This window comes from Oncorhynchus keta, chromosome 10, assembly GCF_023373465.1.
Source record: "Oncorhynchus keta strain PuntledgeMale-10-30-2019 chromosome 10, Oket_V2, whole genome shotgun sequence".
NCBI classification, from domain to species: domain Eukaryota; kingdom Metazoa; phylum Chordata; class Actinopteri; order Salmoniformes; family Salmonidae; genus Oncorhynchus; species Oncorhynchus keta.
Window position 1 is genome coordinate 78,908,242 of NC_068430.1, and position 26,648 is coordinate 78,934,889.

General features: G+C 43.5%; 3 protein-coding genes and 1 long non-coding RNA gene across 10 annotated transcripts in view; 1 reads left to right on the top strand and 3 right to left on the bottom strand.

Annotated features, from left to right (window-relative positions):
- LOC127932628 (lipopolysaccharide-induced tumor necrosis factor-alpha factor homolog) overlaps positions 1-24,003 on the bottom strand; it is a 51,512-nt gene extending 27,509 nt beyond the window's left edge. Inside the window, exon 1 of the mRNA XM_052528931.1 lies at positions 23,862-24,003. The gene's annotated coding sequence lies outside the window, so the exon portion shown is untranslated. The remainder of the gene's footprint in view (positions 1-23,861) is intronic.
- Positions 230-8,653, bottom strand: LOC127932629 (lipopolysaccharide-induced tumor necrosis factor-alpha factor homolog). 2 transcript variants are annotated; one of them, XM_052528934.1, is made up of 5 exons: positions 8,511-8,653; positions 2,162-2,290; positions 1,483-1,611; positions 980-1,127; positions 230-862 (listed from the first exon to the last, which is right to left on the bottom strand). In XM_052528934.1, exons 2-5 carry the CDS (start codon positions 2,283-2,285, stop codon positions 757-759), a joined length of 507 nt encoding a protein of 168 aa, XP_052384894.1. In that variant the 5' UTR covers positions 2,286-2,290; positions 8,511-8,653; the 3' UTR covers positions 230-756. The 2 variants fall into 2 exon arrangements, with proteins under 2 accessions (XP_052384894.1, XP_052384895.1); XM_052528935.1 differs by having other exon boundaries at positions 2,162-2,286; positions 8,511-8,642.
- Positions 5,804-9,385, top strand: LOC127932634 (uncharacterized). 6 transcript variants are annotated; one of them, XR_008146213.1, is made up of 4 exons: positions 5,804-5,818; positions 8,444-8,856; positions 8,958-8,989; positions 9,178-9,385. It is a non-coding gene; the product is annotated as an uncharacterized LOC127932634 (long non-coding RNA). The 6 variants fall into 6 exon arrangements; XR_008146212.1 differs by lacking the exon at positions 8,958-8,989 and adding an exon at positions 9,053-9,084; XR_008146209.1 differs by lacking the exon at positions 8,958-8,989 and adding an exon at positions 9,053-9,116 and having other exon boundaries at positions 9,178-9,376.
- On the bottom strand, positions 15,448-18,413 carry LOC127932631 (LITAF domain-containing protein-like). Its single transcript, XM_052528938.1, has 4 exons — positions 18,393-18,413; positions 18,154-18,282; positions 16,195-16,342; positions 15,448-16,079 (listed from the first exon to the last, which is right to left on the bottom strand). Exons 2-4 carry the CDS (start codon positions 18,275-18,277, stop codon positions 15,974-15,976), a joined length of 378 nt encoding a protein of 125 aa, XP_052384898.1. The 5' UTR covers positions 18,278-18,282; positions 18,393-18,413; the 3' UTR covers positions 15,448-15,973.
- Positions 24,004-26,648: the final 2,645 nt, after the last annotated feature.

The window sequence follows — 26,648 nt, forward strand, 5'->3', positions numbered from 1 at the left end:
TGGTTTTGGCAATAAAACATAAAGGAATTTAGAATTCCTCTATCACCCATCAGAACCCAAAATATCAGCTTGTTTTGCTCCAATGTTTGTAAATGTAAAAATAGCACTGTATAGCCCAAAACATTGATAAAGATATACTTTTGGACGGTCAGTCAGTGCATGCATAGCTCTGTCTTAGAGCGGTTACACTTCTCCAGACCCATCCCACAGCTTTTTACAAAAACAGAGGCAGGGTTCAGCTTTTTTATTGATTCAACTGTGGACTGTCCCTTTAAAAACCCAACAACCAATCAATACCAACGTCAATACAAATAGAATCCTACTTTCTGTCTAACATGAAGATTCACAGAATGAAAGAAAACATATATTACAATCAGTGTAAAGAGTCTGCTAGAAGTGGCCTTAGCTTGTTACACACTGACACTAGTCAATGTTAAGCTGGTCTTCCAGTAGTCATTTCAGCCACAGTCAGACTATTGTTCACAAGCGTGTGTGTTATGGTTGGAAATATGAGTCACCATTACTCTGGTACTAAAAGTGTTCTTGACCTAGTGGTGTAGAGTTGTAGACCAGTTGTGTAGTGGTGTAGACTTGTGGTGTATTGGAATGGATTCATAAAAGTATAGATCACTTTGTGGCAGCAGTGTCTGTGGGCCGGGGCTAGTTGTGGATCAATTTGTGGCAGGTTTCTCATCTTGGTCTAGTCACATGTGTTTGTGTATGTGGATCACTTTGTGGCATGCGTCTCATCTTGGTCTATTCGCGTTTGTGGATGTGGATCACTCTCTTGCAGTTGGGGCAGCGGTGTTCTACATCCTTACAGGAGTCAACACAGAATGGAATCCAAGAGCATGGCCAGCACCTAGAGAGAGAGAAGGGATTCAGTGTGTGTATCCATCTCTACAGTGTATGTGTGTTTGAGAGAAAAAACTATGTTTGCCACATGTCTGCATATGGTGTGTGTGCTTGTATAACTCACAGGAAGCAGCAGAGGACTCCAAAGATGAGCCAGGTGAGCAGTCCAGTGGTGTGTGTGGTCTCTGTCAGAACCGGGACCTGACAGTGGGGACACATCATCTGGCCGGGTACGTCTCTTAGCAGCGGCTGCTGTATCACCACCTGGGTTACTGTAGGGAGAGGAGAATACTGGTTAGAACCAGATAGAACTGGTCAGAACCACCACCTGGGTTACTGCAGGGGAGGAGAATACTGGTTAGAACGGGATAGAACTGGACAAAACCAATTAGGTCCCCCAAAAATTGGGTTCTTTGTTCTATATTTCCCGCCCCCTCAGAGGGTAGAGGATTAGAAGGGTTGCTAAGGCTGGGTGTTGCTATGACCAGGATATCCAGCCAATACCTTGTGTGACTACTATTTGGTTCTCGTTTTCCACGGTGTACTGTGAATAATAAAATAAGGAACCGATTGAGGTAGTTTGGTCAGAGAGTTAGGAGTTTTCTTCAGTGTGTGTGTGTGACTCACTGCCGGGGGCATTTGTAGGTTGTGCCATGCCCGTGCCGGGTTGGGGAGGTGGTGGGTACATGCCGGGTTGGGGAGGTGGTGGGTACATGCCGGGTTGGGGAGGTGGTGGGTACATGCCGGGTTGGGGACCTGATCAATAAGGGATAAATAAATACATCAATACACTGTCATTTATCACAAACCCAGGGATACAGAGTGGTTGGCCAGCATTATGGGAACACAAACCCAGGGATACAGAGTGGTTGGCCAGCGTTATGGGGACACCAACCCAGGGATACAGAGTGGTTGGCCAGCATTATGGGGACACCAACCCAGGGATACAGAGTGGTTGGCCAGCGTTATGGGAGCACAAACCCAGGGATACAGAGTGGTTGGCCAGCCCTTAACAATGATGTTCATGACATCTATGGCTATCATAACACACACTTCCAAAATGCTTAATGAAAACACTTTGAAGGGAGTTGCTGTCCAGGAAAATGTTTAATATACATAATACATAAAGAATAAGGTCTGGTTTGTTGAACACAGATGATACCTAGTCCTGGTCTGAAAAGCTCTTCAGAGGGTTCTCCTATGGGGATAGCCGTAGAACCCTTTCAAGTTCTCCACATCACCTTATTTTCTATGAGTGTCGGCTTTAACCGTCCCGAACAGTATCAGTGTAGGTCTGATATCTTACCTCCCTGGAAGCCAGGCTGAGGGGGGTAGGCTGTTCCCCCCCCACTTCCCTGGTAGCCCGCTGGGAAGCCGGGGTAGGGGGTAGCCGACACGTCCTGCGGGGGTCCATACTGGCTCTTCTCCATACTGTCTGGGGTGGGGTTGAGAGAGAGAGAGAGAGTGGAAGACAGTGAGCACAAACACATTGAGCACACCTTATGAAAATAACACATTTAGAAAACATATGTCTCTGCCCCTCACCTTCTCTCCCCCCTATAATACACAGTACAGTATGTAATCTGGAATCAGCTATAATACACAGTACAGTATCTATCTCTCTCACCTATCTCTCTCACCTATCTTCTTTCACACACACACACCTTGTTCAAGCTGTTGCCTATAACATTGACACACACCCCTGTATTCAACCTGACAGGTTTGGTGACATTTCTTTAGGACAAATAACTAGATTGGTGACATTTCATTGGACAAAGACCTGTAGCCTCTGAATAGTACAAGCCTATAACAACACCACAACTAATGAATGCCACACACCCACTAAATCTATCAGAATAACTCTGGTCTATGTTACTGGTGAATGATTAACAGTTAGAGTTAGATAGAAAACTTTTAAGTGTCAATCCACAATGACACATCAGTTGACAATACAAAATACAGAGGCCGCCCTTTCCTGCAGTCAATGTCCAGAAGTGCCCTCTGTGACCTCATGGCCCTTTCCTGCATTCAATGTCCAGAAGCGCCCTCTGTGACCTCATGGCCCTTGCCTGCAGTCAATGTCCAGAAGTTGAAGACTTTTATCTCCCTCACCAACTTCAAACATCAGCTATCTGAGCAGCTAACTGATCGCTGCAGCTGTACATAATCTATTGGTAAATAGCCCACCCATTTTCACCTACCTCATCCCCACAGTTTTTATTTATTTACTTTTCTGCTCTTTTGCACACCAATATCTCTACCTGTACATGATCATCTGATCATCTATCACTCCAGTGTTAATCTGCAATATTGTAATTATTCGCCTACCTCCTCATGCCTTTTGCACACATTGTATATAGACTCCCCTTTTTTTTATTTTTTCTACTGTATTATTGACTTGTTAATTGTTTACTCCATGTGTAACTCTGTGTTGTCTGTTCACACTGCTATGCTTTATCTTGGCCAGGTCGCAGTTGCAAATGAGAACTTGTTCTCAACTAGCCTACCTTGTTAAATAAAGGTGAAATATATATATCTTTTTTTAAAGAAGCGCCCTCTGTGACCTCATGGCCCTTTCCTGAAGTTAATGTCCAGAAGCGCCCTCTGTGACCTCATGGGTGGAATGTTTTTCATATTTTACATAATTGTATCATTAAAAAATTAAAAAATTTGCAACAAAAATCCAGTGTTTCTATGTCAAACAGTTTTGTTATGTTTCAGTCTTCTGTGATGTATATAAAGTGTAATATTGGGATGCAAACTCAGAACTGAATACGTTTCAACTCTATACCTGACATGGTACAGGTGTCTTCTTTTTATAAGCCCATAACCATGTGTGTGAGGTGTATACTTTGAACTCACTGCAGTAAAAGGTTCCAAGCCATATTATGGACCCCTCAGATAGTGTTGAGACACTAGTCAGTCACAGGCAAACACAGTACAGTATGTCATCTGGAATCAGCTATAATACACAGTACAGTATGTCATCTGGAATCAGCTATAATACACAGTACAGTATGTCATCTGGAATCAGTTATAATACACAGTACAGTATGTCATCTGGAATCAGCTATAATACACAGTACAGTATGTCATCTGGAATCAGCTATAATACACAGTACAGTATGTCATCTGGAATCAGCTATAATACACAGTACAGTATGTCATCTGGAATCAGCTATAATACACAGTACAGTATGTCATCTGGAATCAGCTATAATACACAGTACAGTATGTCATCTGGAATCAGCTATAATACACAGTACAGTATGTCATCTGGAATCAGCTATAATACACAGTACAGTATGTCATCTGGAATCAGCTATAATACACAGTACAGTATGTCATCTGGAATCAGCTATAATACACAGTACAGTATGTCATCTGGAATCAGCTATAATACACAGTACAGTATGTCATCTGGAATCAGCTGTATTACACAGTACAGTATGTCATCTGGAATCAGCTGTATTACACAGTACAATATGTCATCTGGAATCAGCTATAATACACAGTACAGTATGTCATCTGGAATCAGCTATAATACACAGTACAGTATGTCATCTGGAATCAGCTATAATACACAGTGCAGTATGTCATCTGGAATCAGTTATAATACACAGCACAGTCAGTCGTTAAAAACAAACTATTATAAGGAAATGCATAGATTATACTACAGTGCTGTACATACAGTGTATTCGGGAAGTATTCAGACCCCTTGACTTTTTCCACATTTATTTAAGTTACAGCCTTATTCTAAAATGGATTAAATAAATAAAAAATCCTCTGAAATCTACACACAATACAACATAATGACATCACAATACCCCATAATGACAAAGCAAAAACAGGTTCTTAAAAATGTTTGCAAATGTTTACAAAACAGAAATACCTTATTTACATAAGTATTCAGACCCTTTGCTATGAAATTTACTCTAAATTGAGCTCAGGTGTATCCTGTTTCCATTGATCATCTTTGAAATGTTTCTACAACTTGGAGTTCACCTGTGGTAAATTCAATTGATTGGACATGGTTTGGAAAGGCACACACCTGTCTAAATAAGGTTTCACAGTTGACAGTGCATGTCACAGCAAAAACCAAGCCATGAGGACGAAGGAATTGTCCGTAGAGCTCCGAGACAGGATTGTGTCGAGGCACAGATCTGGGGAAGGGTACCAAAAAATATGCAGCATTGAAGGTCCCCAAGAACGCAGTGGCCTCCATCATTCTTAAATGAAATAAACTAAATAACAAAAAAATAAACAAATAAACAAAAAACTTAGTAACTCCGCCAGAGTCTTTTGGTTCACTTTTGCCGGTCCCAAGCCCGGGTAAAGGAGGGTTGGAATTGTGACATAAAAAAAAAAGAATGTTTTTTTACTTGCATTTTGTCTCTCCCACAACTTTATTCCTCTCTCCTACAGCGTCCATAACAATTACATGGCCAATTATGCAAAGATGTCATTTAGCGATTTCTAGCGACTTTTAGGACAGCCAATAGTCATTTAGCGATTTCTAGTGACTTTTAGGACAGCCAATAGTCATTTAGCGATTTCTAGCGACTTTTAGGACAGCCAATAGTCATTTAGCGATTTCTAGCAACTTTTAGGACAGGCAATAGTCATTTAGAGATTTCTAGCGACTTTTAGGACAGCCAATTGTCATTTAGCGATTTCTAGCGACTTTTAGGACAGCCAATAGTTACTTTCCTTATTGAGGAGTTGGCAACACTGTTTGAACGTGCCTGTCTTTACAGAATCAGCGGTCGTGAGTAGATGAGCTTGTTTTGAGATCAAAGTGAGAGCTGCATGTAGCCACGTGTGCACATTTGTTCATATCCTTTGCTAGTTAGTGAGTTATTAGCCCAGTTATAGATCAGTTGTAATCCTCAATGGAGGAGTGTTTGTTTCCTACAAGACACAACACGTGTGCATTTCTAGACTTCTTTGAAAAGTGATTCAGGTAAAGAGCTTTTTTGTGTTAAAGGGTCAGTGTTGTATTTGTCAGATTTTCTGTAATAATGGTATGGGAATAAAATGGTTTCTTGCATCAAACAACTCAACAACATTTTCAGTCGCTTCCTTGTCTGAAGGACAAGTGGATAAACAGGTTCATGTCAACAAGCCCTGAATGTTTTTTTTCAAACGTCTCATAGAATGTAGCCAACATTGAACACCACACATTGGCTGCTACTGTAGGTTGAATGATAGAACAGCTATTTCCATGTTAAAATATTATGGGATGCATTTTCCCCATTGTTTTTGATGGTAGGCCCCTCTGGTAGTCCTACATTATGATCAAATAGTAGTCTACTTGATCACTGTTAAAACCAGGGGCGCAACTTTGGTTTTAGAAGGGGGACATAATTGTATCGTTCACTACTTTTAACTGGAGTCCTATGGGCCCTGGTCGACAGTAGTACACTACCCTATGGGCCCTGGTCGACAGTAGTACACTACCCTAAGGGCCCTGGTCAACAGTAGTACACTAGCCTATGGGCCCTGGTCAACAGTAGTACACTACCCTATGGGCCCTGGTCGACAGTAGTACACTACCCTATGGGCCCTGGTCGACAGTAGTACACTACCCTAAGGGCCCTCCCTGGTCAACAGTAGTACACTAGCCTATGGGCCCTGGTCAACAGTAGTACACTACCCTATGGGCCCTTGTCAACAGTAGTACACTACCCTACACTACCCTATGGGCCCTGGTCAACAGTAGTACACTACCCTATGGGCCCTGGTCAACTGTAGTACACTACCCTATGGGCCCTGGTCAACAGTAGTACTCTACCCTATGGGCCCTGGTCAACAGTAGTACACTACCCTACACTACCCTATGGGCCCTGGTCAACAGTAGTACACTACCCTATGGGTCCTGGTCAACTGTAGTACACTACCCTATGGGCCTTGGTCAACAGTAGTACTCTACCCTATGGGCCCTGGTCAACAGTAGTATTCTACCCTATGGGCCCTGGTCAACAGTAGTATTCTACCCTATGGGCCCTGGTCAACAGTAGTACTCTACCCTATGGGCCCTGGTCAACAGTAGTACTCTACCCTATGGGCCCTGGTCAACTGTAGTACACTACCCTATGGGCCCTGGTCAACAGTAGTACTCTACCCTATGGGCCCTGGTCAACAGTAGTACACTACCCTACACTACCCTATGGGCCCTGGTCAACAGTAGTACACTACCCTATGGGTCCTGGTCAACTGTAGTACACTACCCTATGGGCCTTGGTCAACAGTAGTACTCTACCCTATGGGCCCTGGTCAACAGTAGTATTCTACCCTATGGGCCCTGGTCAACAGTAGTATTCTACCCTATGGGCCCTGGTCAACAGTAGTACTCTACCCTATGGGCCCTGGTCAACAGTAGTACTCTACCCTATGGGCCCTGGTCAACAGTAGGTTAATTAGAATTAAAGACACCCAATTCAGGAACGTTTTAAATAAGTAGCTTCTCCTCCTCCATTTATTGAGAAGTCATTGAATATAGATTTTTTCAGATTACTTCCTGAACTGAAGGATCTCAATTCGCATTGACCCCAAACCTGACCTTTACTATACCCATTTACCATTGGCAGGAACCATAACTCACACCCTAGTCAGTTAAACATTTTCACAAGGATTTATTTTAATTTCCTTAATCCAACATCCCACAGAACAGCTGGACTTTCCCCATTAATGATATCATGGTTTGGTTAGCTATCAAATTCACTGATGTGTGAAGTACAGTTTTCCCCTCTGTCTGTGTGTACACATCTAACAGAGCTGTCTGTGTGTACACATCTAACAGAGCTGTCTGTGTGTACACATCTAACAGAGCTGTCTGTGTGTACACATCTAACAGAGCTGTCTGTGTGTACACATCTAACAGAGCTGTCTGTGTGTACACATCTAACAGAGCTGTCTGTGTGTACACATCTAACAGAGCTGTCTGTGTGTACACATCTAACAGAGCTGTCTGTGTGTATACATCTAACAGAGCTGTCTGTGTGTACACATCTAACAGAGCTGTCTGTGTGTACACATCTAACAGAGCTGTCTGTGTGTACACATCTAACAGAGCTGTCTGTGTGTACACATCTAACAGAGCTGTCTGTGTGTACACATCTAACAGAGCTGTCTGTGTGTACACATCTAACAGAGCTGTCTGTGTGTACACATCTAACAGAGCTGTCTGTGTGTACACATCTAACAGAGCTGTCTGTGTGTACACATCTAACAGAGCTGTCTGTGTGTACACATCTAACAGAGCTGTCTGTGTGTACACATCTAACAGAGCTGTCTGTGTGTACACATCTAACAGAGCTGTCTGTGTGTACACATCTAACAGAGCTGTCTGTGTGTACACATCTAACAGAGCTGTCTGTGTGTACACATCTAACAGAGCTGTCAAACATTAGGCACCAAGACAGAGTTAGAAGGTAGGGTGACTGGTGCTGTGTTTTCTCTAAACTGATTTAAAAACACCCCTCTTCTAACAAGTCTTTTCTTTCTCACGTAGCAACACACACAAAACAAACACAGATATTCCTAGTCATACACACAACTCTTTCATATTTTATTATATCCTGCAAAGAAGCACTCTGAAACCCCCCAACTCAGAGCACCCTTTCCCAGCCACGAGCAGAGCAACAGCCCCTTACCTTTTTGGAGTCCTGGAGGAGACGAGGTATTGTGGACTGGAGTCCTGGAGGAGACGAGGTACTGTGGACTGGAGTCCTGGAGGAGACGAGGTACTGTGGACTGGAGTCCTGGAGGAGACGAGGTACTGTGGACTGGAGTCCTGGAGGAGACGAGGTACTGTGGACTGGAGTCCTGGAGGAGACGAGGTACTGTGGACTGGAGTCCTGGAGGAGACGAGGTACTGTGGACTGGAGTCCTGGAGGAGACGAGGTACTGTGGACTGGAGTCCTGGAGGAGACGAGGTACTGTGGACTGGAGTCCTGGAGGAGACGAGGTACTGTGGACTGGAGTCCTGGAGGAGACGAGGTACTGTGGACTGGAGTCCTGGAGGAGGAGTACTGTGGAGAGTCCGAGGTACTGTGGACTGGAGCACTCGAGGTACTGTGGACTGCCCTGGAGGAGACGAGGTACTGTGGACTGGAGTCCTGGAGGAGACGAGGTACTGTGGACTGGAGCCCTGGAGGAGACGAGTACTGTGGACTGGAGCCCTGGAGGAGACGAGGTACTGTGGACTGGAGTCCTGGAGGAGACGAGGTACTGTGGACTGGAGTCCTGGAGGAGACGAGGTACTGTGGACTGGAGTCCTGGAGGAGACGAGGTACTGTGGACTGGAGTCCTGGAGACGAGGTACTGTGGACTGGAGCCCTGGAGGAGACGAGGTACTGTGGACTGGAGTCCTGGAGGAGACGACTGTGTGGAGCTAAAGAATAGAGCTGCTACTCCAGACAGACAGTGAGAAAGTGAACCAGGTAGGAAATAGAGTGAGAACGAGCGCACACACAGAGGGGAGGAGTGAGGCAGATGAGGTAAAAACCTATTCAAACAGGAAATTCCACTCACACCAGGGGCATTTCCCAAATGACATTGAGCCCTGGTCAAATGTAGTGCACTACCGTATCTAGGGAGCATGGTGTCATTTGGGACACAGGCCTGAAGACTGATTCCCATCAATAGACCAGAGACCTCTGACTCACTAAAGGGTTTTAAAGTGAAGAGGTGGAGGGGTGTGAATATGTTGTGTGTGTGTGAGAGAGAGAGAAGGGAAATAGTGGCTGTGGTAAGTCACAGTGTTAAACGGTAATGTGTTATTGTTCCCGATTATCAACATTGCTGTGGTTGTTGGTGAGATGAGTAACTTTCAGTTAGACTATTAGAACGTAACGCAGACCAGACAGTCATTAGTTTACTAACATTGGTCCATTGGTGTTTGGAAAAAAGGTCATTAGAACACCTAACATAGGCCTATTTTCAGGTGAATACATTTTAGAAAAGTGTGTGTTCATCCATCCACCATTCGTTGTTTCCTGAGAATGTATACTGAAGAAAAATATAAACGTAACATGCAACAATTTCAACAGTTTTACTGAGTTACAGGAAATCAGTCAGTAAATCAGTCAATTGAAATAAATGTATTCGGCTCTAATCTATGGACTTCATATGACTGGGCAGGGGCGCAGCCATAGATGGGCCTGGAAGAGCATAGGACCACCTACTTGGGAGCCAGGCCCAGCCAATCAGAATGATTTGTTCCCCCACAAAAGGGCTTTATTACAGGCAGAAAGAGTCCTCAATTTCATCAGCTGTCTGGGTGGCTGGTCTCAGACGTCTGGTGTGGTTATTCAACATTCTGCCATATTGTCTAAAACAATGTTGGAGGTGGCTTATGGTGGAGAAATTAACATTAAATTCTCTGGCAACAGCTCTGGTGAACATTCCTTCAGTCAGCATGCCAATTGCATGCTCCCTCAACTTGAGACATCTGTGGCATTGCACACTTTAGAGTGGCCTCCCGCACACATACACTTGTATCCCTCCTCCGGCTTGGCTACTGCGTGGTACCGTTCAGAGGAATGGCACTTCAAGCATTTCTCTACCCTTCACCAGGTGGTTACAGACTGAAACAACGCAAAGAGGATTCGCCAAAGGAGTCCAAAACACTGGATACGGAGACCGAGGCCGGGACTCTGCGCACCCAAGCTGAGGGGACGCGGCACCTGGGAGAGAGACTGCAGCATATCCACTTCTGGAAGTCGGAGCTGCAGCGGCACATCGAGAAGCTGGTGGCCGAGACAGACCTCCTCCTGGGGCAGAAGAGGAGGCTGTTGAAGGCGCTGGACGCCACTGAGATCCCGTTCGCCATCGCCACGGATAACCTAACCTGTCGGGAATTGCGACCGCGTAGCGGAGGAGCTGCTGATGATACAAAAATAACATAGACTTGTCTTTGCTCTAGTTCACCTAAATACTTGTATCATTACTAAATGTTGCCTAGACGTTATTTCACTAGAAACCAATCTGAAAATAAGGTGATGGTTGTGTTTGTGTACCGCAGGAGGTGGAGTTAATCAGGAGCATCCAGGCTCTGTTGAAGAGAACGCTGAGCCAGGCTGTCAATCAAATCAAGTGAGTGTCACAATTAAACAACAAGGGGGTTTATTTATCAAAACTGGGATGATACAAAATACGACAAGCAAATAAACCAAAGTGCTTTAAAATATACCAAGGGCTAAATGACTTGAAAAACGAACTGTCCTATAAAGTATTAACGTTAAAAAGAACTACGCTATAACGTGCAGGAACAGAACGTACATAAACCAAAAATCAACTCGCTGATGGGACGTTCCATTATAAGGAGAGTGGCCAGCTCCAAGGCAAGTCTGCAAACCGTCAAGTTTTACATTTCTACAATAATGATAACGTTAAATATAAGCATTATTTTATCAATAACAGTATACAATATCAATGTATAACTGTACTTCGCTATTTTAAACTCGTCAAAGGGAAAAAGAGTTCCACTGGGGTGAACAGAGGGTGGGCATTTCCCAACTCCCTTCCGGAACCGTATTTTAACCCTGGGATTCAGGTCGGACCTCCTTAATCAGCACACCGTGGCATCCATCACTGCTGAGGAATAGAGGTAAACAAGACATTACTTTGAACTGTGACTATTTACTTGAGAATGATAATGGTTAAATTATAACAATGACTGTTACCACGTAAACTATGAAGCGTGCACGCAACATAGAAAACAATGATAGCAAATGCCAAACTGTATTTCTGCAATACAGTTACGTATGGGATATAAGAAACAAAAGTTGTGTGTCTCGTCGTCATTTATATTATGTGTATAGTGCAAATTTAGTAAAAACGTGCATAATTAAAATGATATTTGTTATGGCCTGTACACTTGTGTAACAGTATAACTTTAGACCGTCCCCTCGCCCATACCCGGGCGCGAACCAGGGACCCTCTGCACACATCAACAACAGTCACCCTCGAAGCATCGTTACCGATCGCTCCGCATATTTTCCGCCATTTTGTTCAAATCTGAAAACGTTGGAGCCTATTTTCTGAAGAACTGCATTTATGGGCCATGAAAGAACGGAAATGTTGTTCACTGCAGTATACTTTGTATTTTGGTGAATGAAGTGCGGGAACTTGTGGTAGACTAACTATACCCATACTATGACCAATAAGCATACTACAGTCAATTTACTTAACAAATAGTAAGGTTAGTATAAGCATTTTAATGCAGTTGATGAATTATCAGCTAACTAGCTACAGTGCAAGTTAACCCAACTGAGCTGCTAACGTAGCTAGCTATCTAACAAACTTTACATACTGCATAGCTAGCTAACTGAATTAAATATCACCAGTTACCTAACTTCATAATGACTAGCTATCTAGATGTAATTGTAGAACAAACTCCAAATGCATTTGTAGGTAGCTAGCTAGCTAACAGCCATGGAAGAGAGTGAAAGGATAGCTGCTCCAACTGTCAGAAGGTAGAGTCGGCTATTCTGGATAGGGCAGGTACTGTTGTGTAGTTCCACTCCATAGTAAGAAGTGAGGACGGAGAGAATCGTAACATAATATTCAGTGTGGTCTAAGTTTAGTATAATGAAGTCTGTTTTCTGTCCTCAGATACAGAGCTGTGAAACCCTGCCTGCAGATGAAGAGCAATGGGTCCCAGTCCTGTTCCTGGGGTCTCAAAGGGGTACACATTTTAATTTTTGCCTTAGTGCCACTCAGCTGATTCAAATGATCAAGTCATCATCAAGCTTCAAGTAGTATTTATGTATTCATTTGTGATGCTATCCTTGATATGATCCTGCTGTCTCACATGCATCTATCCAATGTTATGTTTGTTTGTTTATAAGATATATTATACTTTATACTAATCCACAATGACCTGGTGATGTAAAAGTCTAATGACATTATCTTCCATATTCCTACAGATGCCTTGCAACTTGAAATTTCTTCAAAACGATTGTCACTGTGTAGGGCACTGCACAGTTGGGTGACCAGGGCCATCTGGGACTGTTGTCGTGGAAATTTCCTCTATTTACCAAATCATGGGAGCAAACCACACACACAAGTCAGAGTTAGTTATAAAAGTCCGTCTTTAATTATATGAGCTCTATCACAATCCTGTGACTCTCAGATAAATTCAGTGTCCCTCAATGAATTCTCTGAAAGCCCCCTTACAATACAACTGAGATCCTTTAATAGCAAAGAACACACATAGTCAGACAGCATAGACATAATAAATCGTTCAGCTTTGTCTCCTTTCTCAAACCCCAGAACCATAAACCAATCCTGGGGCGGCAGGGTAGCCTAGTGGTTAGAGCGTTGGGCTAGTAACCGGAAGGTTGCAAGTTCAAATCCCTGAGCTGACAAGGTACAAATCTGTCATTCTGCCCCTGAACAGGCAGTCTCATTTGATATATGCCTGTTGATTTTATTTTATTTTACCTTTATTTAACTAGGCAAGTCAGTTAAGAACAAATTCTTATTTTCAATGACGGCCTAGGAACGGTGGGTTACTCCCTACCTTTCCCAGTGGGGAAAGGAGGGTGGCAGTGTCTGGAATCATTCTATGCTCCCTCTAATGTTGTTTCTATCTTAACCTATAGTCTCATTCTCCTCTCTGTGAGCTTGTCCAGGATTGGTTGTATTTAGGGTTGGTTGTATCTAAATGACAATTTGATATATGCCTGTTGATTTTATTTTATTTTACCTTTATTTAACTAGGCATATATCAAATTGTCATTTGATATATGCCTGTTGATTTTATTTTATTTTACCTTTATTTAACTAGGCATATATCAAATTGTCATTTAGATACAACCAACCCTAAATACAACCAATCCTGGACAAGCTCACAGAGAGGAGAATGAGGCTATAGGTTAAGATAGAAACAACATTAGAGGGAGCATAGAATGATTCCAGACACTGCCACCCTCCTTTCCCCACTGGGAAAGGTAGGGAGTAAAATATATGTTTACACATGATGACACTTTGACCTCTCCCCTCTCCGCGACCCATGCAACTTAGTCTTGACATAGAACAGATAACTGCAACCTCGCCACAGTATTATACAAAAATACCATTCTGATGAGAAGTAACTTACACACATTTGATAAAACATCTTACATATGTTACCAACAAATTCTGAATCTTCCACGACACTGTCTCGTGGGGGATTTCAGGCATCTGTGAAGACTACCTGTGTCCTGCATAACTTCATGATGATGAACAGGAGGGGACATGCAGCGCTCCGCCGTGTGCCAGAGGAGAGGTCTGCTGCTCTGCAGGATGTTGCCAGGATGGGGGCCAACAACGCAGCACAGTAGGCAATCTGTGCAGGAGACCTTCACCTCCTACTTCTTCGCAAAGGATGCTGTTCCTTGGCAACACCATAGACTACACTATGCACAACCAAAGGCTCTTTTAAGAGCCATCCACATTGCAATAAGAGTATTCTTGAATTTACTTAGCTATGTCAACTGCAGTTATTCAATTTCCAGTTTCTCTTCCTTTGATTTCTACTTTGCGGGTGAGGGTGCTGTTTAGGTAGGAGTGGTGTCTGTACAAAAACAAAACAGACTCTCACCCATTTTGAAAACATTTAGAACAATTAGACACCCTATAAGCCACAACTACACACTTGTCTATTGCTATAAAGAAGCGTTAACACACCTCACACAGGCCTTTTTCAGGTGAATACGTTTTAGAAAAAAATATTAGTGTGTGTTTCTGGAAAAAAGGGCCACTATTGTCTCAAAAGTCCGTTATTATTGACTTTTAAAACAATTATTGTTCATCAGTAAAAGGGGCAATCCGCAGTTAATATAACTTGTGCTTAGTTCAACTGTTGTACCCCATTGTTAGAGGAGATTATGGTTGAAATGATTAATTATGTATACATTATTGATTAGAACCATTTATTCTAATACTATTATGTTATGGTATGAAAAGTAAAAGTTATTGGTTAAGCTGTTACTGAAAATGTAAGCAGAAAGAATTAATTGTCTGTGCCTCTTGGGAAGTTTAAGGGGGAGGGATGAGATAGCTTTTCAGACAGATAAGAATGTTTTGGTTGGATTCCATTAGTGGAGAGATGCTAGTGGTTGGAATGTAGTTTTATGGGAGGAGCAGGAAGATTGTACCAGACCTAATAAACAATGGGCTCTTGTGAGAATCGGAGAGAGGGTGGGAAACTGATGATGTCATTTTCAGTTTATAACCTGTGGAAATGTGTGTAAGCATTTAGTACTCTCTTGTAATAAACGCTGTTACTTTTGGCTTTTAAGACTGGTCTCAATCTACTTCATGCATAATTAATGAACTTACAATTCATTAATGAATTAGAAATGAGTGCGAATTGGTTTTGGCAATAAAACATAAAGGAATTTAGAAATCCTCTATCACCCATCAGAACCCAAAATATCAGCTTGTTTTGCTCCAATGTTTGTAAATGTAAAAATAGCACTGTATAGCCCAAAACATTGATAAAGATATACTTTTGGACGGTCAGTCAGTGCATGCATAGCTCTGTCTTAGAGCGGTTACACTTCTCCAGACCCGTCACACAGCTTTTTACAAAAACAGAGGCAGGGTTCAGCTTTTTTATTGTTTCAACTGTGGACTGTCCCTTTAAAAAACCCAACAACCAATCAATACCAACGTCAATACAAATAGAATCCTACTTTCTGTCTAACATGAAGATTCACAGAATGAAAGAAAACATATTACAATCAGTGTAAAGAGTCTGCTAGAAGTGGCCTTAGCTTTTTACACACGGACACTAGTCAATGTTAAGCTGGTCTTCCAGTAGTCATTTCAGCCACAGTCAGACTATTGTTCACAAGCGTGTGTGTTATGGTTGGAAATATGAGTCACCATTACTCTGGTACTAAAAGTGTTCTTGACCTAGTGGTGTAGAGTTGTAGACCAGTTGTGTAGTGGTGTAGACTTGTGGTGTATTGGAATGGATTCATAAAAGTATAGATCACTTTGTGGCAGCAGTGTCTGTGGGCCGGGGCTAGTTGTGGATCAATTTGTGGCAGGTTTCTCATCTTGGTCTAGTCACATGTGTTTGTGTATGTGGATCACTTTGTGGCATGCGTCTCATCTTGGTCTATTCGCGTTTGTGGATGTGGATCACTCTCTTGCAGTTGGGGCAGCGGTGTTCTACATCCTTACAGGAGTCAACACAGAATGGAATCCAAGAGCATGGCCAGCACCTAGAGAGAGAGAAGGGATTCAGTGTGTGTATCCATCTCTACAGTGTATGTGTGTTTGAGAGAAAAAACTGTTTGCCACATGTCTGCATATGGTGTGTGTGCTTGTATAACTCACAGGAAGCAGCAGAGGACTCCAAAGATGAGCCAGGTGAGCAGTCCAGTGGTGTGTGTGGTCTCTGTCAGAACCGGGACCTGACAGTGGGGACACATCATCTGGCCGGGTACGTCTCTTAGCAGCGGCTGCTGTATCACCACCTGGGTTACTGTAGGGAGAGGAGAATACTGGTTAGAACCAGATAGAACTGGTCAGAACCACCACCTGGGTTACTGCAGGGGAGGAGAATACTGGTTAGAACGGGATAGAACTGGACAAAACCAATTAGGTCCCCCAAAAATTGGGTTCTTTGTTCTATATTTCCCGCCCCCTCAGAGGGTAGAGGATTAGAAGGGTTGCTAAGGCTGGGTGTTGCTATGACCAGGATATCCAGCCAATACCTTGTGTGACTACTATTTGGTTCTCGTTTTCCACGGTGTACTGTGAATAATAAAATAAGGAAACGATTGAGGTAGTTTGGTCAGAGAGTTAGGAGTTTTCTTCAGTGTGTGTGTGTGACTCACTGCCGGGGGCATTTGTAGGTTGTGCCATGCCCGTGCCGGGTTGGGGAGGTGGTGGGTACATGCCGGGTTGGGGAGGTGGTGGGTACATGCCGGGTTGGGGACCTGATCAATAAGGGATAAATAAATACATCAATACACTGTCATTTATCACAAACCCAGGGATACAGAGTGGTTGGCCAGCATTATGGGAACACAAACCCAGGGATACAGAGTGGTTGGCCAGCATTATGGGAACACAAACCCAGGGATACAGTGGTTGGCCAGCATTATGGGAACACAAACCCAGGGATACAGAGTGGTTGGCCAGCATTATGGGAACACAAACCCAGGGATACAGAGTGGTTGGCCAGCATTAACACAAACCCAGGGATACAGAGTGGTTGGCCAGCATTAACACAAACCCAGGGATACAGAGTGGTTGGCCAGCATTAACACAAACCCAGGGATACAGAGTGGTTGGCCAGCATTAACACAAACCCAGGGATACAGATTGGTTGGCCAGCATTAACACAAACCCAGGGATACAGAGTGGTTGGCCAGCATTAACACAAACCCAGGGATACAGAGTGGTTGGCCAGCATTATGGGAACACAAACCCAGGGATACAGAGTGGTTGGCCAGCATTATGGGAACACAAACCCAGGGATACAGAGTGGTTGGCCAGCATTATGGGGACACAGAGATACAGAGTGGTTGGCCAGCATTATGGGAACACAAACCCAGGGATACAGAGTGGTTGGCCAGCATTATGGGAACACAAACCCAGGGATACAGAGTGGTTGGCCAGCATTATGGGGACACAGAGATACAGAGTGGTTGGCCAGCATTATGGGAACACAAACCCAGGGATACAGAGTGGTTGGCCAGCATTATGGGAACACAAACCCAGGGATACAGAGTGGTTGGCCAGCATTATGGGGACACAGAGATACAGAGTGGTTGGCCAGCATTATGGGGACACAGGGATACAGAGTGGTTGGCCAGCATTATGGGAACACAAACCCAGGGATACAGAGTGGTTGGCCAGCGTTATGGGGACACCAACCCAGGGATACAGAGTGGTTGGCCAGCATTATGGGGACACCAACCCAGGGATACAGAGTGGTTGGCCAGCGTTATGGGAGCACAAACCCAGGGATACAGAGTGGTTGGCCAGCCCTTAACAATGATGTTCATGACATCTATGGCTATCATAACACACACTTCCAAAATGCTTAATGAAAACACTTTGAAGGGAGTTGCTGTCCAGGAAAATGTTTAATATACATAATACATAAAGAATAAGGTCTGGTTTGTTGAACACAGATGATACCTAGTCCTGGTCTGAAAAGCTCTTCAGAGGGTTCGCCTATGGGGATAGCCGTAGAACCCTTTCAAGTTCTCCACATCACCTTATTTTCTATGAGTGTCGGCTTTAACCGTCCCGAACAGTATCAGTGTAGGTCTGATATCTTACCTCCCTGGAAGCCAGGCTGAGGGGGGTAGGCTGTTCCCCCCCCACTTCCCTGGTAGCCCGCTGGGAAGCCGGTGTAGGGGGTAGCCGACACGTCCTGCGGGGGTCCATACTGGCTCTTCTCCATACTGTCTGGGGTGGGGTTGAGAGAGAGAGAGAGAGTGGAAGACAGTGAGCACAAACACATTGAGCACACCTTATGAAAATAACACATTTAGAAAACATATGTCTCTGCCCCTCACCTTCTCTCCCCCCTATAATACACAGTACAGTATGTAATCTGGAATCAGCTGTATTACACAGTACAGTATGTCATCTGGAATCAGCTATAATACACAGTACATGATCTATCTCTCTCACCTATCTTCTTTCACACACACACACCTTGTTCAAGCTGTTGCCTATAACATTGACACACACCCCTGTATTCAACCTGACAGGTTTGGTGACATTTCTTTAGGACAAATAACTAGATTGGTGACATTTCATTGGACAAAGACGGCCTGTAGCCTCTGAATAGTACAGGTCTATAACAACACCACAACTAATGAATGCCACACACCCACTAAATCTATCAGAATAACTCTGGTCTATGTTACTGGTGAATGATTAACAGTTAGAGTTAGATAGAAAACTTTTAAGTGTCAATCCACAATGACACATCAGTTAACAATACAAAATACAGAGGCCGCCTTTTCCTGCAGTCAATGTCCAGAAGTGCCCTCTGTGACCTCATGGCCCTTTCCTGCAGTCAATGTCCAGAAGCGCCCTTTGTGACCTCATGGCCCTTGCCTGCAGTCAATGTCCAGAAGCGCCCTCTGTGACCTCATGGCCCTTTCCTGCAGTCAATGTCCAGAAGCGCCCTCTGTGACCTCATAGCCCTTTCCTGCAGGTAATGTCCAGAAGCATGGGTGGAATGTTTTTCATATTTTACATAATTGTATCATTTGTAAAAAAAAATCTTTTTTTTTTTTGCGACAAAAATCCAGTGTTTCTATGTCAAACAGTTTTGTTATGTTTCAGTCTTCTGTGATGTATATAAAGTGTAATATTGGGATGCAAACTCAGAACTGAATACGTTTCAACTCTATACCTGACATGGTACAGGTGTCTTCTTTTTATAAGCCCATAACCATGTGTGTGAGGTGTATACTTTGAACTCACTGCAGTAAAAGGTTCCAAGCCATATTATGGACCCCTCAGATAGTGTTGAGACACTAGTCAGTCACAGGCAAACACAGTACAGTATGTCATCTGGAATCAGCTATAATACACAGTACAGTATGTCATCTGGAATCAGCTATAATACACAGTACAGTATGTCATCTGGAATCAGCTATAATACACAGTACAATATGTAATCTGGAATGAGCTATAATACACAGTACAGTATGTCATCTGGAATGAGCTATAATACACAGTACAGTATGTCATCTGGAATCAGCTATAATACACAGTACAGTATGTCATCTGGAATCAGCTATAATACACAGTACAGTATGTCATCTGGAATCAGCTATAATACACAGTACAGTGTGTCATCTGGAATCAGCTATAATACACAGTACAGTATGTCATCTGGAATCAGCTATAATACACAGTACAGTATGTCATCTGGAATCAGCTATAATGCACAGTACAGTATGTCATCTGGAATCAGTTATAATACACAGTACAGTATGTCATCTGGAATCAGCTATAATACACAGTACAGTATGTCATCTGGAATCAGCTAGAATGCACAGTACAGTATGTCATCTGGAATCAGTTATAATACACAGTACAGTATGTCATCTGGAATCAGCTATAATACACAGTACAGTATGTCATCTGGAATCAGCTATAATACACAGTACAGTATGTCATCTGGAATCAGCTGTATTACACAGTACAATATGTCATCTGGAATCAGCTATAATACACAGTGCAGTATGTCATCTGGAATCAGTTATAATACACAGTACAGTATGTCATCTGGAATCAGCTGTATTACACAGTACAATATGTCATCTGGAATCAGCTATAATACACAGTGCATGCAGTATGTCATCTGGAATCAGCTATAATACACAGTACAGTATGTCATCTGGAATCAGCTATAATACACAGTACAGTATGTCATCTGGAATCAGCTGTATTACACAGTACAATATGTCATCTGGAATCAGCTATAATACACAGTGCATGCAGTATGTCATCTGGAATCAGTTATAATACACAGCACAGTCAGTCGTTAAAAACAAACTATTATAAGGAAATGCATAGATTATACTACAGTGCTGTACATACAGTGTATTCGGGAAGTATTCAGACCCCTTGACTTTTTCCACATTTATTTAAGTTACAGCCTTATTCTAAAATGGATTAAATAAATAAAAATCCTCTGAAATCTACACACAATACAACATAATGACATCACAATACCCCATAATGACATCACAATACCCCATAATGACAAAGCAAAAACAGGTTCTTAAAAATGTTTGCAAATGTTTACAAAACAGAAATACCTTATTTACATAAGTATTCAGACCCTTTGCTATGAAATTTACTCTAAATTGAGCTCAGGTGTATCCTGTTTCCATTGATCATCTTTGAAATGTTTCTACAACTTGGAGTTCACCTGTGGTAAATTCAATTGATTGGACATGGTTTGGAAAGGCACACACCTGTCTAAATAAGGTTTCACAGTTGACAGTGCATGTCACAGCAAAAACCAAGCCATGAGGACGAAGGAATTGTCCGTAGAGCTCCGAGACAGGATTGTGTCGAGGCACAGATCTGGGGAAGGGTACCAAAAAATATGCAGCATTGAAGGTCCCCAAGAACACAGTGGCCTCCATCATTCTTAAATTAAATAAACTAAATAACAAAAAAATAAACAAATAAACAAAAAACTTAGTAACTCCGCCAGAGTCTTTTGGTTCACTTTTGCCGGTCCCAAGCCCGGGTAAAGGAGGGTTGGAATTGTGACATAAAAAAAAGAATGTTTTTTTACTTGCATTTTGTCTCTCCCACAACTTTATTCCTCTCTCCTACAGCGTCCATCACAATTACATGGCCAATTATGCAAAGACGTCATTTAGCGATTTCTAGCGACTTTTAGGACAGCCAATAGTCATTTAGCGATTTCTAGTGACTTTTAGGACAGCCAATAGTCATTTAGCGATTTCTAGCGACTTTTAGGACAGCCAATAGTCATTTAGCGATTTCTAGCAACTTTTAGGACAGGCAATAGTCATTTAGAGATTTCTAGCGACTTTTAGGACAGCCAATAGTTACTTTCCTTATTGAGGAGTTGGCAACACTGTTTGAACGTGCCTGTCTTTACAGAATCAGCGGTCGTGAGTAGATGAGCTTGTTTTGAGATCAAAGTGAGAGATGCATGTAGCCACGTGTGCACATTTGTTCATATCCTTTGCTAGTTAGTGAGTTATTAGCCCAGTTATAGATCAGTTGTAATCCTCAATGGAGGAGTGTTTGTTTCCTACAAGACACAACACGTGTGCATTTCTAGACTTCTTTGAAAAGTGATTCAGGTAAAGAGCTTTTTTGTGTTAAAGGGTCAGTGTTGTATTTGTCAGATTTTCTGTAATAATGGTATGGGAATAAAATGGTTTCTTGCATCAAACAACTCAACAACATTTTCAGTCGTTTCCTTGTCTGAAGGACAAGTGGATAAACAGGTTCATGTCAACAAGCCCTGAATGTTTTTTTTCAAACGTCTCATAGAATGTAGGCCAACATTGAACACCACACATTGGCTGCTACTGTAGGTTGAATGATAGAACAGCTATTTCCATGTTAAAATATTATGGGATGCATTTTCCCCATTGTTTTTGATGGTAGGCCCCTCTGGTAGTCCTACATTATGATCAAATAGTAGTCTACTTGATCACTGTTAAAACCAGGGGCGCAACTTTGGTTTTAGAAGTGGGGGGGGACATAATTGTATCGTTCACTACTTTTAACCGGAGTCCTATGGGCCCTGGTCGACAGTAGTACACTACCCTATGGGCCCTGGTCGACAGTAGTACACTACCCTATGGGTCCTGGTCAACTGTAGTACACTAGCCTATGGGCCCTGGTCAACAGTAGTACACTACCCTATGGGCCCTGGTCGACAGTAGTACACTACCCTATGGGCCCTGGTCGACAGTAGTACACTACCCTATGGGCCCTGGTCGACAGTAGTACACTACCCTATGGGCCCTGGTCGACAGTAGTACACTACCCTAAGGGCCCTCCCTGGTCAACAGTAGTACACTAGCCTATGGGCCCTGGTCAACAGTAGTACACTACCCTATGGGCCCTTGTCAACAGTAGTACACTACCCTACACTACCCTATGGGCCCTGGTCAACAGTAGTACACTACCCTATGGGCCCTGGTCAACTGTAGTACACTACCCTATGGGCCCTGGTCAACAGTAGTACTCTACCCTATGGGCCCTGGTCAACAGTAGTACACTACCCTACACTACCCTATGGGCCCTGGTCAACAGTAGTACACTACCCTATGGGCCCTGGTCAACTGTAGTACACTACCCTATGGGCCCTGGTCAACAGTAGTACTCTACCCTATGGGCCCTGGTCAACAGTAGGTTAATTAGAATTAAAGACACCCAATTCAGGAACGTTTTAAATAAGTAGCTTCTCCTCCTCCATTTATTGAGAAGTCATTGAATATAGATTTTTTCAGATTACTTCCTGAACTGAAGGATCTCAATTCGCATTGACCCCAAACCTGACCTTTACTATACCCATTTACCATTGGCAGGAACCATAACTCTCACACCCTAGTCAGTTAAACATTTTCACAAGGATTTATTTTAATTTCCTTAATCCAACATCCCACAGAACAGCTGGACTTTCCCCCATAAATGATATCATGGTTTGGTTAGCTATCAAATTCACTGATGTGTGAAGTACAGTTTTCCCCTCTGTCTGTGTGTACACATCTAACAGAGCTGTCTGTGTGTACACATCTAACAGAGCTGTCTGTGTGTACACATCTAACAGAGCTGTCTGTGTGTACACATCTAACAGAGCTGTCTGTGTGTACACATCTAACAGAGCTGTCTGTGTGTACACATCTAACAGAGCTGTCTGTGTGTACACATCTAACAGAGCTGTCAGTGTGTACACATCTAACAGAGCTGTCTGTGTGTACACATCTAACAGAGCTGTCTGTGTGTACACATCTAACAGAGCTGTCTGTGTGTACACATCTAACAGAGCTGTCTGTGTGTACACATCTAACAGAGCTGTCTGTGTGTATACATCTAACAGAGCTGTCTGTGTGTACACATCTAACAGAGCTGTCTGTGTGTACACATCTAACAGAGCTGTCTGTGTGTACACATCTAACAGAGCTGTCTGTGTGTACACATCTAACAGAGCTGTCTGTGTGTACACATCTAACAGAGCTGTCTGTGTGTACACATCTAACAGAGCTGTCAAACATTAGGCACCAAGACAGAGTTAGAAGGTAGGGTGACTGGTGCTGTGTTTTCTCTAAACTGATTTAAAAACACCCCTCTTCTAACAAGTCTTTTCTTTCTCACGTAGCAACACACACAAAACAAACACAGATATTCCTAGTCATACACACAACTCTTTCATATTTTATTATATCCTCCAAAGAAGCACTCTGAAACCCCCCAACTCAGAGCACCCTTTCCCAGCCACGAGCAGAGCAACAGCCCCTTACCTTTTTGGAGTCCTGGAGGAGACGAGGTATTGTGGACTGGAGTCCTGGAGGAGACGAGGTACTGTGGACTGGAGTCCTGGAGGAGACGAGGTACTGTGGACTGGAGTCCTGGAGGAGACGAGGTACTGTGGACTGGAGTCCTGGAGGAGACAAGGTACTGTGGACTGGAGTCCTGGAGGAGACGAGGTACTGTGGACTGGAGTCCTGGAGGAGACGAGGTACTGTGGACTGGAGTCCTGGAGGAGACGAGGTACTGTGGACTGGAGTCCTGGAGGAGACGAGGTACTGTGGACTGGAGTCCTGGAGAAGACGAGGTACTGTGGACTGGAGTCCTGGAGGAGACGAGGTACTGTGGACTGGAGTCCTGGAGGAGACGAGGTACTGTGGACTGGAGCCCTGGAGGAGACGAGGTACTGTGGACTGGAGTCCTGGAGGAGACGAGGTATTGTGGACTGGAGTCCTGGAGGAGATGAGGTACTGTGGACTGGAGTCCTGGAGGAGACGAGGTACTGTGGACTGGAGCCCTGGAGGAGACGAGGTACTGTGGACTGGAGTCCTGGAGGAGACGACTGTGTGGAGCTAAAGAATAGAGCTGCTACTCCAGACAGACAGTGAGAAAGTGAACCAGGTAGGAAATAGAGTGAGAACGAGCGCACACACAGAGGGGAGGAGTGAGGCAGATGAGGTAAAAACCTATTCAAACAGGAAATTCCACTCACACCAGGGGCATTTCCCAAATGACATTGAGCCCTGGTCAAATGTAGTGCACTACCGTATCTAGGGAGTATGGTGTCATTTGGGACACAGGCCTGAAGACTCTGATTCCCATCAATAGACCAGAGACCTCTGACTCACTAAAGGGTTTTAAAGTGAAGAGGTGGAGGGGTGTGAATATGTTGTGTGTGTGTGAGAGAGAGAGAAGGGAAATAGTGGCTGTGGTAAGTCACAGTGTTAAACGGTAATGTGTTATTGTTCCCGATTATCAACATTGCTGTGGTTGTTGGTGAGATGAGTAACTTTCAGTTAGACTATTAGAACGTAACGCAGACCAGACAGTCATTAGTTTACTAACATTGGTCCATTGGTGTTAAAAGAAGGTCATTAGAACACCTAACATAGGCCTATTTTCAGGTGAATACATTTTAGAAAAGTGTGTGTGTTCATCCATCCACCATTCGTTGTTTCCTGAGAATGTATACTGAAGAAAAATATAAACGTAACATGCAACAATTTCAACAGTTTTACTGAGTTACAGGAAATCAGTCAGTAAATCAGTCAATTGAAATAAATGTATTCGGCTCTAATCTATGGACTTCATATGACTGGGCAGGGGCGCAGCCATAGACGGGCCTGGAAGAGCATAGGACCACCTACTTGGGAGCCAGACCCAGCCAATCAGAATGATTTGTTCCCCCACAAAAGGGCTTTATTACAGACAGAAATAGTCCTCCGTTTCATCAGCTGTCTGGGTGGCTGGTCTCAGACGATCCTGCAGGTGAAGAACCCAGATGTGGAGGTCCTGGTCTGGTCTGGTTATTCAACATTCTGCCATATTGTCTAAAACAATGTTGGAGGTGGCTTATGGTGGAGAAATTAACATTAAATTCTCTGGCAACAGCTCTGGTGAACATTCCTTCAGTCAGCATGCCAATTGCATGCTCCCTCAACTTGAGACATCTGTGGCATTGCACACTTTAGAGTGGCCTCCCCCCCACATACACTTGTATCCCTCCTCCGGCTTGGCTACTGCGGGGTACCGTTCAGAGGAATGGCAGCCCGGAGGAATGGCAGCCCGGAGGAATGGCACTTCAAGCATTTCTCTACCCTTCACCAGGTGGTTACAGACTGAAACAACGCAAAGAGGATTCGCCATGAGTCCAAAACACTGTATCAAGAGACCGAGGCCGGGACTCTGCGCACCCAAGCTGAGGGGACGCGGCACCTGGGAGAGAGACTGCAGCATATCCACTTCTGGAAGTCGGAGCTGCAGCGGCACATCGAGAAGCTGGTGGCCGAGACAGACCTCCTCCTGGGGCAGAAGAGGAGGCTGTTGAAGGCGCTGGACGCCACTGAGATCCCGTTCGCCATCGCCACGGATAACCTAACCTGTCGGGAACTGTGACCGCGTAGCGGAGGAGCTGCTGATGATACAAAAATAACATAGACTTGTCTTTGCTCTAGTTCACCTAAATACTTGTATCATTACTAAATGTTGCCTAGACGTTATTTCACTAGAAACCAATCTGAAAATCAGGTGATGGTTGTGTTTGTGTACCGCAGGAGGTGGAGTTGATCAGGAGCATCCAGGCTCTGTTGAAGAGAACGCTGAGCCAGGCTGTCAATCAAATCAAGTGAGTGTCACAATTAAACAATAAGGGGGTTTATTTATCAAAACTGGGATGATACAAAATACGACAAGCAAATAAACCAAAGTGCTTTAAAATATACCAAGGGCTAAATGACTTGAAAAACGAACTGTCCTATAAAGTATTAACGTTAAAAAGAACTACGCTATAACGTGCAGGAACAGAACGTACATAAACCAAAAATCAACTCGCTGATGGGACGTTCCATTATAAGGAGAGTGGCCAGCTCCAAGGCAAGTCTGCAAACCGTCAAGTTTTACATTTCTACAATAATGATAACGTTAAATATAAGCATTATTTTATCAATAACAGTATACAATATCAATGTATAACTGTACTTCGCTATTTTAAACTCGTCAAAGGGAAAAAGAGTTCCACTGGGGTGAACAAGAGGGTGGACATTTCCCAACTCCCTTCCGGA

Coding starts and splice junctions, on each gene's coding strand:
- LOC127932631 (XM_052528938.1), bottom strand. CDS start 18,277: ATGGAGAAGAGCCAGTATGGACCCCCGCAGGACGTGTCGGCTACCCCC. Junction 16,343..18,153: donor TCAGCCTGGCTTCCAGGGAG/GTAAGATATCAG, acceptor CTCTCCCTACAG/TAACCCAGGTGGTGATACAG. Junction 16,080..16,194: donor GGAGTCCTCTGCTGCTTCCT/GTGAGTTATACA, acceptor CTCTCTCTCTAG/GTGCTGGCCATGCTCTTGGA.
- LOC127932629 (XM_052528934.1), bottom strand. CDS start 2,285: ATGGAGAAGAGCCAGTATGGACCCCCGCAGGACGTGTCGGCTACCCCC. Junction 1,612..2,161: donor TCAGCCTGGCTTCCAGGGAG/GTAAGATATCAG, acceptor CTTATTGATCAG/GTCCCCAACCCGGCATGTAC. Junction 1,128..1,482: donor ACCTACAAATGCCCCCGGCA/GTGAGTCACACA, acceptor CTCTCCCTACAG/TAACCCAGGTGGTGATACAG.